Source organism: Oncorhynchus keta, chromosome 14, assembly GCF_023373465.1.
Source record: "Oncorhynchus keta strain PuntledgeMale-10-30-2019 chromosome 14, Oket_V2, whole genome shotgun sequence".
Lineage (NCBI taxonomy): Eukaryota > Metazoa > Chordata > Actinopteri > Salmoniformes > Salmonidae > Oncorhynchus > Oncorhynchus keta.
In genome coordinates, this window is record NC_068434.1 from 73,251,337 (window position 1) to 73,263,937 (window position 12,601).

Consider the following 12,601-nt stretch of genomic DNA (forward strand, 5'->3'; position numbering starts at 1 on the left):
TCACAACTCACTTCAATCTAATAGGAGGAAATCATGGATTATAATAATAATATAATGTAACGACCCTGGGTCTAGTGTCGTTACAATAATAATAATAATGGAGTGAATAGCCTATGCATTCCTGTCCTCATCTGCTTTTCCTCTATGCACATGTTGAGAAAGAAATAAAACAGATTAAAGCAAATTCTGGCTGTCCTGTTTTTTTGTGAAAATTAAGGAGAAAAGCTATTGGCTATTATGGATAATTGAGTTGCCCTATATTTTTCTCTCGCCCAAATCAGACTGCACCCTTACTGATGTCCTGAAACGCACCAATCAGAAGCTGAACGAAGTCAAGTCAGCTGATTAGTCAGGATTCTTGGCGTGACACGATTGGATAGCTGGCGAGCTTGAGTTGTTTACTTTTTTTGCTAGTCATATTTCCTCTATTCTTTCTAACTGTACACTGTCACAGTAGGCTTTCGTTATTTGTGAAACTGACACACTTCAAAACGGAATGAGTACTACCATTAGCACCCAACGAGGACAGGTAAATATAACAACTAACGTCAGATAACAAGCTATAGTAGCTAGCTAGCGTTAAATTAGCCAACGAACACGGATAAACACCATTTTAGCTAACGTTAGCTTCAATAATCACTATATGTAGCTAGCTGCAACGTGTTAATGCAAATAACACCGTAGCGTTAGCTAGTTACAGTAGCTAATTAACTTCCAGGTAGATACATTAGCTTCAACAAGCTAGCTTGCTGGGTGGGTCGTTTTTACGTCAGCCAGCTAAGTTAATTTAGAAGACTAAAGTTTGGCAAGTCTCTGGATATAGCCATATAGCTAGCGGTAGCTAGCTTGCGCTCCTTAGCTAGAGCTTGTCAGGAGCAATAACCACAATTGCGTGGTTAACACTAGGCTAACTAGCTACGAAGATTACCAAGCTACTGGTTAAATCTAAAGTCAACTAGCCAGTTATCTAGCTAGCTAACGTTACTTCTTCTTCGATAGGGTTTAACGGCGGTTGGTATCCAATGGCAATGGTGCATTACCGCCACCAGCTGGCTGGGGTATTGAATAAGCACTAAAAATAAAATATTCCGGGAAAGGGGGAAAAGACATACAAAATAAAACACTTCAAATAAAAAAAATACATAAATCATCATTTAACAGTCCACATAAAATACATCCCTACACACAGGCTCAGTGGTCTGTGATGGGGCTACATTCACCGACAGGATTTCTTGCACTGCCTCGGCTGTGAAATCACGAAGACACAAAACACGTTCAGCGGCATTCACAATGATTCCAATTTTCTTAGATTTCTTCTCCGCTTGTGCTGTGCAGTTTATGACCATTGCAATAAATAATACAAAATCCACCTTTTTAACATGTAGCATTTCACTGTCCCTCAGTTGATGAGAAACCTTCACTGGTTTTGGTGGCTCTACCATTGCTTCTTCCCTGCCATTTGTTCCTTCCAATTTTCTCACCACCCCCAGATAGGAGACAGCTGGACACTACCCATTCCACCTCTTTCTCCTTCACAGGGCACAAGAATTAAGGGGCATGTTCACCTCCACAGGTGCATCATTTCCCTCCATCGGGCATACAATATTCTTCCCTTCTGCACACACTTGACACATGATGAAATATTTTACATTCATGACATTGAAGGGGCTTGTACACAAAATCTCTTACAGGCTATCAAGGGAGAAACTCTTCATCAAAGAACAGTAGGGAACTTATTTTCTCCGTATACCATACAGGTCAATCGACGTGCACCAACCACTCCATCGATGTCTTCAGTTATATCCTCAGCCTTTATTTATTGCGCCACACTAGAAATAACCACCTTGATAGGCATTCTGCTATGATATCTTTTTGAGTCTTAACACGCGCCTCTTCTGCTCCGCAGACATACAAAAAATCGAAATAAGACCACTTCTTGTGACTCACTGAGTCCACACTTTTTTCCAACACATTCCAGATTTTCATGGAGACGTGAAATGGATTTCCCAAGTAGTATTGATCCCAAAACTGATCCAAAACCCTGACTCAGACCAAAAACGAGTCTAGTGGTTTCCTATTTTCCAACATAGCTTTTCTTCTCTTGTTTTGCTTTTTCTTTGGTGCTGTCACCCACTCATTCTTCCTAGGTTTTGGCCTTTCTAGGGAGTTTTTCCTAGCCACCGTGCTTTTACACCTGCATTGTTTGCTGTTTGGGGTTTTAGGCTGGGTTTCTGTACAGCACTTTGAGATATCAGCTGATGTACGAAGGGCTATATAAATACATTTGATTTGATTTGATTCTCACTTTCAGTACTATTGGCTTCACTCGACTCACTAACAGTTTCAAACAAAACCTCAGTTTCCGCCATCTTCTGTCTAGCTAACTACTGTATTCACAGGAGCCTTACATGCTGATTTTGTCCCCACTCCCCAGACGCGATCAAGACACGCAGATTGAAATATCAAAACAAACTCTGAACCAACTATATTAATTTGGGGACAGGTCAAAAAACATTAAAGATTTATGGCAATCTCGCTTGCTAGCTTGCTGTTGCTAGCCAATTTGTCCTGGGATATAAACATTGGGTTGTTATTTTAGCTGAAATTCACAAGGTCCTCTAATCCACAGATAAAAGGGTAAAAGTTTGTTTTCTAGTAGTCTCTCCTCCAGGCTGCTTCTTCTTCTGACCTTATATGGTGGTTGGCAACCAACTTTAAGGTGCATTGCCACTACTGACTGGAGTGTGGACCTCAGTTAATCTTTCAATCACCCATGTGGGTATATGCTCCTAAAAAACAATTAAGAGAGAGCACGTGGTATATGCTCCTAAAAACCAATGAGGAGATGGGAGAGGCAGGACTTGCAGCGCGTTAAGCTTCACAAATAGAACCAAGTTCTATTTTAGCGCCTGGCTACGCAGACGCTCGCGGGCAGTGTGTGTGCAATGATTGAATAACATGTGTAGTTGAAGTCGGAAGTTTACATACACCTTAGCCAAATAGATTTAAACTCCGTTTTTCACAATTCCTGACATTTAATACAAATACAAATTCCCTGTTTTAGGCCAGTTAGGATCACCACTTTATTTTAAGAATGTGAAATGGCAGAATAATAGTAGAGAGAAGGATTTATTTCAGCTTTTCTTTCTTTCATCACGTCAGACGTTTATATACACTCAAACCGTATTTGGTAGCATTGCCTTTAAATTGTTTAACTTGGGTCAAACGTTTTGGGTAGCCTTCCACAAGCTTCCCACAATAAGTTGGGTGAATTTTGGCCCATCCCTCCATTTTGCCACAACTTTGGAAGTATGCTTGGGGTCATTGTCCATTTGGAAGACCCATTTGCCATCTATTTTGTGAAGTGCACCAGTCCCTCCTGCAGCAAAGCACCCCCACAACTTGATGCTGCCACCCCTGTGCTTTATGTTGGGATGTTGTGGCCAGCTTAGCTAATGTTACTTGCCCAGATTTAAACTTGCTTGAGTTTATTAGGACATAGCTAAACCATTGTCGTCTGTTAGCCAATTTGAGCTGAAATCTAGGCAAGAGAGCAACATTTTACTGAACCACCTCTATAGGGCAGTGATGGAGAGGCATGGCCAAGCTAGATCTGATGATGTTGGACCGGTTTCCCAGACTGATTGAACCCTGGACTGAAAAGCCTTCTCAATATAAGGGATCAAGTCACCTGACACATTTTGTCCAATAACTAAAGATAGGGTGGTCATATTGTTATGCCATTTTCAGGGTTTATCTACAACACAGAGATGATTCAAAATTACATGTATGAAATTAAAATGCCATATTATGAAAATTACGCAAATAAGTCAGTATGCAAAACACAATTACAATAATTAAAGCCCAATAATTAAAAGTAGGAATGGTCATATAATTCGCAAATCTGAATGTTTTATGCAAAACTGAGAGTTTGTACAATTTTAAACAATTTATGAAATTAGATTCATTTTTTGTACAATTTATAAAAATGTGATACTTTAAAACCTCTTAAGGCTGTTGCGAATTTTCACAGCTTTTTGTTAAAAATCGTGCAACATTTCAGCGCCCTGCTACTCATGCCAGGAATATAGTATATGCATATGATTAGTATGTGTGGATAGAAAACACTCAAACGTTTCTAAAACTGGTTAAATCACGGCTGTGACTATAACAGAACGTGCGTTTCATCGAAAAGTGCAGGAAAATCTGATCACTGAAAATGGAAAAATATATCCATCCGCCACTTCAACCCATTGTTAAATGCGAACCACATTAAATGGGGCTGAGGTTGCAATACCTACAGCTTCCACACGATGTCAACAGTCTTGTCATTTGCCTACAATTTGTTTCTTGGTCAAACGTAGAAGAGACAAGCCATTTGTTCAGGTCTCCGACCGGATATTTTGGTTGAGATTTACCCGGACATTATTTCCAGGCGGACAGCTAAAGAATATACATCGCCTCGTGATCAATTTGATCGCTTATTAACGTTTACTAATACCTAAAGTTGCATTACAAAAGTATTTCGAAGTGTTTTGTGAAAGTTTATCGTCGACTTTTTTAATTTTAAAAAATGACGTTACGTTAGAAAACGCAATTTTTTTCGTTGTTCACACAGTCTTCATAGATCGATATCTAGGCTATATATGGACCGATTTAATCGAAAAAAGACCCAAAATGATGTTTATGGGACATCTAGGAGTGCCAAGAAAGAAGCTCGTCAAAGGTAATGAATGTTTTATATTTTATTTCTGCGTTTTGGGTAGCGTTTTGGGTAGCCCCGGCTACCGCAAAATCTGTCGTTAGTTGACGTTGCAGTATTTTGGGGGTACATGCTATCAGATAATAGCTTCTCATGCTTTCGCCGAAAAGCATTTTACAAATCTGACTTGGTGGATAGATTCACAACGAGTGTAGCTTTAATTCACTATCTTGAATGTGTATTTTAATGAAAGTTTAATGACAGTTTGAGTTTTATCAAAAACTATAGCTGGCGCTCTGAAACTCCGCTGAGTGATGTTCCTGCCAGGGAACTGTATTCTGCTACTTCCTTAAGAAGTTTTAATATGCTAATCTATATGGAATAAACACAAAATACAGGAAGTTAAGACCATTGATTTAAACTAAGGTGGTCATTGTTAACATATATTGATGTTTTATGCAGAACTGGTAGTTTACACTGAGGAGTAATGTGGAACCCATGCCCGTGTACACACACACACCAGGGGTGTTAAGAGTACATATAATTGGCATTGATTACATAATTATGAACAAAAAAACAGACTTAGTATTTAGTATTTACCAATTAGCAACTGTTAGGCAGTATATATCACAGTTATGTTGTAGTTAGTTGTCCAACTGAATAGGCCCAGAGTTCCAAATAATAGGCCCAACCGTGTGCCACCTGCATACACACTCTGCATATCCCACACACACACAGTATCCCCACACACTCAAACAGCACCCCCACCAACACACACACAGTGCCTAACAGACACACATTTCTCTGAATCCTCACACAGCACCCACCAACAAACACACACACACCACAATACACACAGCCTAGCACAGACACACTTCTCACTAAGTCTGAACTGTTACACAGAAATCTACTAGTCTAATAACATAGCTTACTTCTAAGGTAGGTCTACGCCTGAGTTGGATTACATTGTAATGTTATTTTTTGGTGTTGATGAATTTCTCTGGTAAAGGGAGTATAAACTGCACCATTCCCAGCAAATAATTCGCCTAGGCTCAGAAAAGACAGTGAGCTGCCTGCTAGCCGGCTGCACAGAAAGATAGCTGGGACACATTTTCAATTCACTTAGCTATGTTGTTATCGATTGTAAGCCTGTTGCCACTGAATTCTTATAGTTTTTACTTGAAAGAATAAAACCATTAATCACAAAAAGTGGCATAATACTGACACTGCTGCACAGCGCTGCCTCTCGCCCCAGTTGCCTCATGGAACAGTGTCAAGCACTCCCACACAGCTAGCAAGATAGCACTCATCATGGAAATGTGAGTGGGGGGAACAGGAATTTGGAGCAACCCCTACATCAAATTGTAGCTACGATGCAATGTTGCCAATTTATTTAGTATGTTTTCAGAACCCTCCAGTGACTTTTTTATTGGTCAAATATTCTAGCGACAAATTCAGCTACTTTTCAGGCTGCCTTTTGGGGAGGTTTGACACGGTGTGTTTCTACATTTTTGATAGCCTTTAGCGACTTTTCCCAATCAATACTGCAGAAAACAAAAGTGGGAGAAGAAAATGCTTAATCGGCGAACGCAGCTGTGCTGCAAGACAAAATGTCATCTAGCGACAAATCAAGGAGCCAATAGTTGGTCTCACTGAAAAATAGTTGGCAACACTGGCTACGAAGCTCTACTTTGTAACCTGCTATGTTTTGTTTGTGTCTCTGAATAAAAAAATGTAATGATAGAGCCAAAAGAATATAGTTTTACCTTATATTTCAGTCCAAGGATGTCCAATACCCATGAAAAGGGTTGGCAGGGTAGCCTAGTGGTTAGAGCGTTGGACTACCCCTGAACAGGCAGTTAAACCCGCTGTTCCTAGGCCGTCATTGAAAATAAGAATTTGTTCTTAACTGACATGCCTAGTTAAATAAATGTCAAATTAAAAATAATTCAAATGTTTAAAAACACCCTCAGGACTTTCCAATACTTCTTAGCAATACAATGTCACACAGATCTTACTCTGATAGGTTGAGGAATAGCTTACGCCGAAAGCAAATATGAACACACTGATTTCGTGGGTTTCACAAAAAGGGCTGTCCCACAGAATTCTTAGCACGGCACTTGCTTTAGATTTTGGCTCATATCGCGTAAATATCATAACATTACAGTATTTGGGATTTTTAGACATGGGTAACAACTGCCACATTAATGTTTTCAAATGATTCATGTATTTTCACGACCATATTATTAACATTTAGTGAAAATAGATTTGTTTACTCATGTTCTTTGTAGAATTCTCACATAGCGTCCATTGTTTGTCGCGTCACCTAACATGCTGCCAACGGTGTGTCCGAGAAATCGCTACATATTGTGACCCTTTTCTTCCTCTAGTGTGGTTTACCTGTCCTCACTCACAATTCCTCTGTTCCTTTTGTCTTTTTAGGTATACATTGGGGAGTTGCCCCAAGACTTCCTGCGTATTACTCCCACCCAGCAGCAGCAACAAGTTCAGTTGGATGCCCAAGCAGCGCAGCAGTTGCAGTATGGGGGATCCCTGGGCACTGTAGGACGGCTTAGCATCACTGTAGTGCAGGTAGGTTTTTTTAACGGCATCTGCTTGGTCTTTCCCTAGAATCAAGACTTATTGTGGAACACAAGGTTATTAATGCAGTGGGAATGTTTTCATGTGAGTCACTGGTATGTCCCTCTTTTCTCCAGGCCAAGCTAGCGAAAAACTATGGTATGACACGCATGGACCCTTACTGCAGGGTCCGACTAGGGTATGCTGTTTATGAAACACCCACAGCTCATAATGGTGCCAAGAATCCACGATGGAACAAAGTTATCCAGTGCACTGTCCCACCTGGAGTAGACTCCTTCTACCTGGAGATCTTTGATGAAGTAAGAAAGAAGGAATTAGGGGGCGGTGGGTGAGGAGAAGATCATAACTTGTTATTGGCTCGACAACTAGGCCTGTCTAGAGTTATTGACAGCAATATACTTTGAGTATTTCTTCTTGATGATCATCCTTGATTTTAGGGACAAGTTACTGATTTGAGGTGTTTGTGCTGGTCACTTTTCCAGAGGGCATTCTCCATGGATGACAGAATTGCATGGACACACGTCACCATCCCGGAAGGCCTGAGAGAGGGCAGTGTGGTTGATGAGTGGTACAGCCTCAGTGGCAGACAAGGCGATGACAAGGAGGGCATGATCAACCTGGTCATGTCTTATGCTGTGAGTTCATAAAACACGCATGCCCCAATTATACATCGTCATTGTAGTACAGTTTGAAAGTGATTGATTGATGTTATCTAACAACTTGCCCCTTATCTCTTCCTTTTGGCTCTCATGCTTTCAGAACATGACAGCAGGTATGCATATGTCTCCACCTGTTGTCCTCATGCCCACAGTCTATCAGCAGGGGGTAGGATACATACCCATTGCAGGTGAGTAGAACCATACTCTCCACTGTGATGTAGTGTTAGGTTTATTTTTGATACAATAACCCAAACAGACTCCAATAAAACTCAAGATAGAATAATTCACCACACGAGGTGTTGCAGCTGCAAAAGCACACAGGCTACTAACATGACTACATGCTACTGCAATCCACTAGATAATTACACTCCTCATACACAAAGAGCCTAAATCTAACACTACTTTTGATCTCTAAGAATATATAAAAAACTGTATATTCATATTCAGAGTATATAAAACAGTAAAGATACAAGACAGTGTTATAGAACAGTAATTATGATCTGTCAGCTCGAACTCCATCTGCTCTATTCCACCCTTATGGAATCATTCTTGCCCTCAGAGACCCATTTCCCTCTTCCCAAATACAATGCACATAGATCTTTCCATCTAACCCATAACATAATAATTACTACTGCTAGGCTAATTATACAATTATAAACAGATTAAAACGGGTTCAAGTCAGTCTTCAACTGTAGGCAATATTGGACAGAGACACTGCAGCCATCTAAGGCCCAGTTCTATTTTGATTGCTAGTCTACTTTCCAAATGGAAGTGGTCATAGCTTGCCTTATGTAAGTGAAACGAAAGGATGAAATAGACCACGCCTCTGACTGACCACAGAACATTGTCATTTTCTGTTCATTTTCCTGACTATTCTACATGTTGAATTGCCACTGCTCATCGGCACCCAGCAGGTGATCTACTTACTGTGCAAGGATGATGTTTATTAGTGTGTGTTTCCCTTAAGAACTGTTGACCTGTTTTAAATTATAGGAGATTAATAGGAGATTGTTGCTTACCCATTTCTCTCTGGTTTGCTCTTCTCAGGAGTGCCCACTGTATACAACCAGGGAATGGTGCCCATGGGTATGCCTGCAGCACCCACAGTCGCCCCACAAGAAGCTCCCTGTAGTGAGGAGGATCTTAAGGCACTGCAGGACATGTTCCCCAATCTGGACAGGGAAGTGATCCGCACTGTAATTGAGGCCCAGCAAGGTAACAAGGATGCCGCCATCAACTCTCTGCTCCAGATGACAGAAGAGCTGTAACAGTGGAGCCACAAATAGAGCCACTGTGGAGGCCAGAACATTGCCCATTCACAGCAACATCACCCTGCACAGTTTGTAAATATGCACTCAGGCCTGCGAGCTCTCAACTGTCACTCACACTAAATACAATCCAGCAGTTTTCAACCATAAGCAGATGTCCATATCTGAGGTGTCACACATTTATGCATCTGTTTACATTACCATCTGTATTATGAATCAATGTATAGCTGTGTTCCCAGTCCACTTCTGGGATTGGGACGAATTGGTTTGCCTACTGATAAGTGCTGTGATGGCTGGTTGGCTTCTCAATTTTACATTCCACTTTACTCAGAATTATGTACAATTAATGTTGATGCAGTGCGATGTAGGGGTAATGAAAGGAATTGATCCTCCAGAAGCTTTAGATCTTTGAGATAGCAGTTGTTGTGAGACATTGTTGAGAGCTCCCTAGCCAGTCTTCTCTGTATATGTGTATTGACCAGTACTGTCTTGAGCATATCTGTGTTTGATATATATATATATATATATATATATATATATATATATATAATAAATAGTCTCAATCTGTATAAATATAGTTATATATATTCAAAAGATGATAAATTATGAAGACAAGAGATGTAGGTATGCAGCGGTTCAGAGCAGAAAGAGAACTTATCACAATATAACAAACCGTGATGACTTAGAAGATGTGCAAATCCTCGCATAGCCACACAGCCAATGCCTATCATTGTCTCAATTGTTAAGGTTAATTTGCCACCATTTCATTCTACTCTGGATAATGCCATATGATTTTGTACTTCTCCAACCAAAAATGCCTCTGAATGTTTCTATATCACTGGTTAGTGGTTAACTATGATGGAAGAATATATCATGGTAATCCAATATCAAATAATGACATGGTAATATAAAATTATTGAAATCAGTGAAGAAATAAACATATTGCTGATATCATCCTTTCCCTTCATCCTATCTGAATTCACCGGCTTTATTGCAAATTGTTAGAGGCTATGAAAATCCCTGCTGGATTAATAACTTAAATGGTGTGCACAACCAAATGACATGATGTTCAGAAAATTGGTATACGTTGGTATGATTATCATACAGATAAAATGTCATGTCCTACCACTACCTTATATAGGCCCACACATAAAGAGGAGACTTGTAAAGATCCATTGACATGAGGTATTGAATGTTGCCGCCCCCCCCCCAAAAGGTCTGATTTTAACATGGGGTTTAAATTTTCTATTTGTATTCGCTTAATCTTCAAAGATGTGCATATATTTTTCAAAGGAAAGATCCTCTGTTTTGGTGTGATTCATTAAAGAAAATATATAGTTAATTTCTTTTATGCTTAGGCCATACTCCATGGGTGTCATACAGTATGTAACAATTCTTCTTGTTTAAATTTAAAAGACTTAATTGATTTTCAGTGATCCCAATTCTGGGCACTTATGTTTGATTGATTTCTCTATCCCCTCTTGATTTAACAAGTTCCTGTTTACCTTCCACTTTCATGAAGACACAGCAAATTCTTTCATTTTAAATGCTAGGTTTTCTTCTATGTTTTCCCCCGTACTTGTCCCATTCCCATAGACATATTTTGAACATTATTGTGTCATGTTTAGCCAGGCGTCTGTATAACTCCTAACAGTTCCAACGTTTAGCCATGCTACTTATTAGATCAATGTGCACAAGGATGTTCGAAGGCACTCTAGCGGATGTTGGGAAGGTTGTTCTGATTCTGTTGCAATGGAATGGCAAGGCTACGTGCTACAGCAGTTAATGGGTTTTCTGGTTTGAATGTACAAAACTATTTTGGCATCAAATTAGGTTTGCAATTTGACATTTACTCTTGTTTCTTTTACTCATGACACATTATGGAAATAAATGATTTATCTGCATTTGTTTGGTCTTGTAGTGTAGATCTCAACCTGGTTTATTTGCCATGCCATTTTTGGACTTGATTGAAATATACCCATTGACATTTGAAGAATATAACTTAAAAATAACTCATGAGCTTAGTATGACTGTTGTAACCCATCATAACCCAAAATATAAACTTGTTTTATTTATTTGTAAACGATGCAATTGTAAACAAATACATGATTAAGGCCAACATTCAATTCGGACTGTGGAAGATCTGTGTTACAGCGCAATTGACATATGAATGTAATTTCCGATTGAGCCGACGTGCTGCGTTTACAGTTCATGTGGGCTCTGCTATCACTGGAACATTCATTGCCTTTAAAATGTGCATATTGTGGACAAAATGCGATTGGATTGAATCTGGCCCTTAAACTATCATGTTGATCTCATGGATGGTCGGTCCTTGCATCAATAGAGATAGAGACTGGGTGACACTGTCTGATCTGCAGATTACCCCATTAAACCCCACCATGTTGTCAATGACACAAGAACGTCACTGCCCTATTCTAGCTACATATTTTATTATACCTTTACTAACTTGTGACTTACTGCTTGGCAAGTTTTGTTGCGTCACTATATTTTCAAAAGCAACTAGTAGCTAGCTACACGTAACTGCCAAAATAATCGAAAATCTTGAGTAAATGAGGGTTCTGATGTCTCTGTTATGGTGTGGGTGCATTTTTCTTGCCATGGTTAATGACCACTCAACCCATAGAGCAGTGGTATCCAATATCTTTCAGCTGGGACCACCAATATTTAAAGCCAGCTTTTTACATCAACAAATAACCTTAAATTAATTGTATTTTCATCTCTTATCAAAATGAAAAGAAAACAATACATACATTTACTCAAAATGTTATCTTTCAAATGATCTTTCTCGAAAACGTTTATATATTGTCCCATACAACAATCAGTACCCTACTTTTTATTTATTTTGGCGACCCCACTGCAGTTCCGTTGCAACCCCGACTTTGAATGCCACTGCTCTAGAGGGCAAGATAAACACCAGTACTGTACATACACAACCATTCTAAGTGATCACCTTCAACTTATGGTGAACTTATGGTGAATCATTTCTATCCTGATGGGAGTGTGCTGACAATGCCCCCATCCACAGTCACCAGATCTCAACCCAATTGAACACTTATGGGAGATTCTGAAGCAGTGCATGAGACAGCATTTTCCACCACCATCAACAAAACACCAAATGATGGAATTTCTCTTGGAAGAATGGTGTCGCGTCCCTCCAGTAGAGTTTCAGACACTGAGAATCTATGCCAAGGTACATTGAAGCTCTTCTGGCGGCTCCTGTTGGCCCAACGCCCTATTAGGACACTTTATGTTGTTACTGTTATTTTGGCAGTTACCTGTACATACTTCTAAGTAGCATAATGTTAATGTTATAGTGGTCACTGTGAATAGCTTGAAGGATTGTGAGAATT

General features: G+C 39.7%; 1 protein-coding gene across 2 annotated transcripts; it reads left to right on the plus strand.

Moving 5' to 3' along the window:
- Positions 1-345: 345 nt before the first annotated feature.
- Positions 346-11,134, plus strand: LOC118393953 (toll-interacting protein). 2 transcript variants are annotated; one of them, XM_035787191.2, is made up of 6 exons: positions 346-529; positions 7,145-7,294; positions 7,420-7,602; positions 7,786-7,938; positions 8,063-8,150; positions 9,010-11,134. In XM_035787191.2, the coding sequence occupies exons 1-6, from the start codon at positions 497-499 to the stop codon at positions 9,228-9,230; spliced, it is 828 nt and encodes a 275-aa protein (XP_035643084.2). In that variant the 5' UTR covers positions 346-496; the 3' UTR covers positions 9,231-11,134. The 2 variants fall into 2 exon arrangements, with proteins under 2 accessions (XP_035643084.2, XP_052318482.1); XM_052462522.1 differs by lacking the exon at positions 346-529 and adding an exon at positions 4,582-4,726.
- The last annotated feature ends 1,467 nt before the right edge of the window (positions 11,135-12,601 follow it).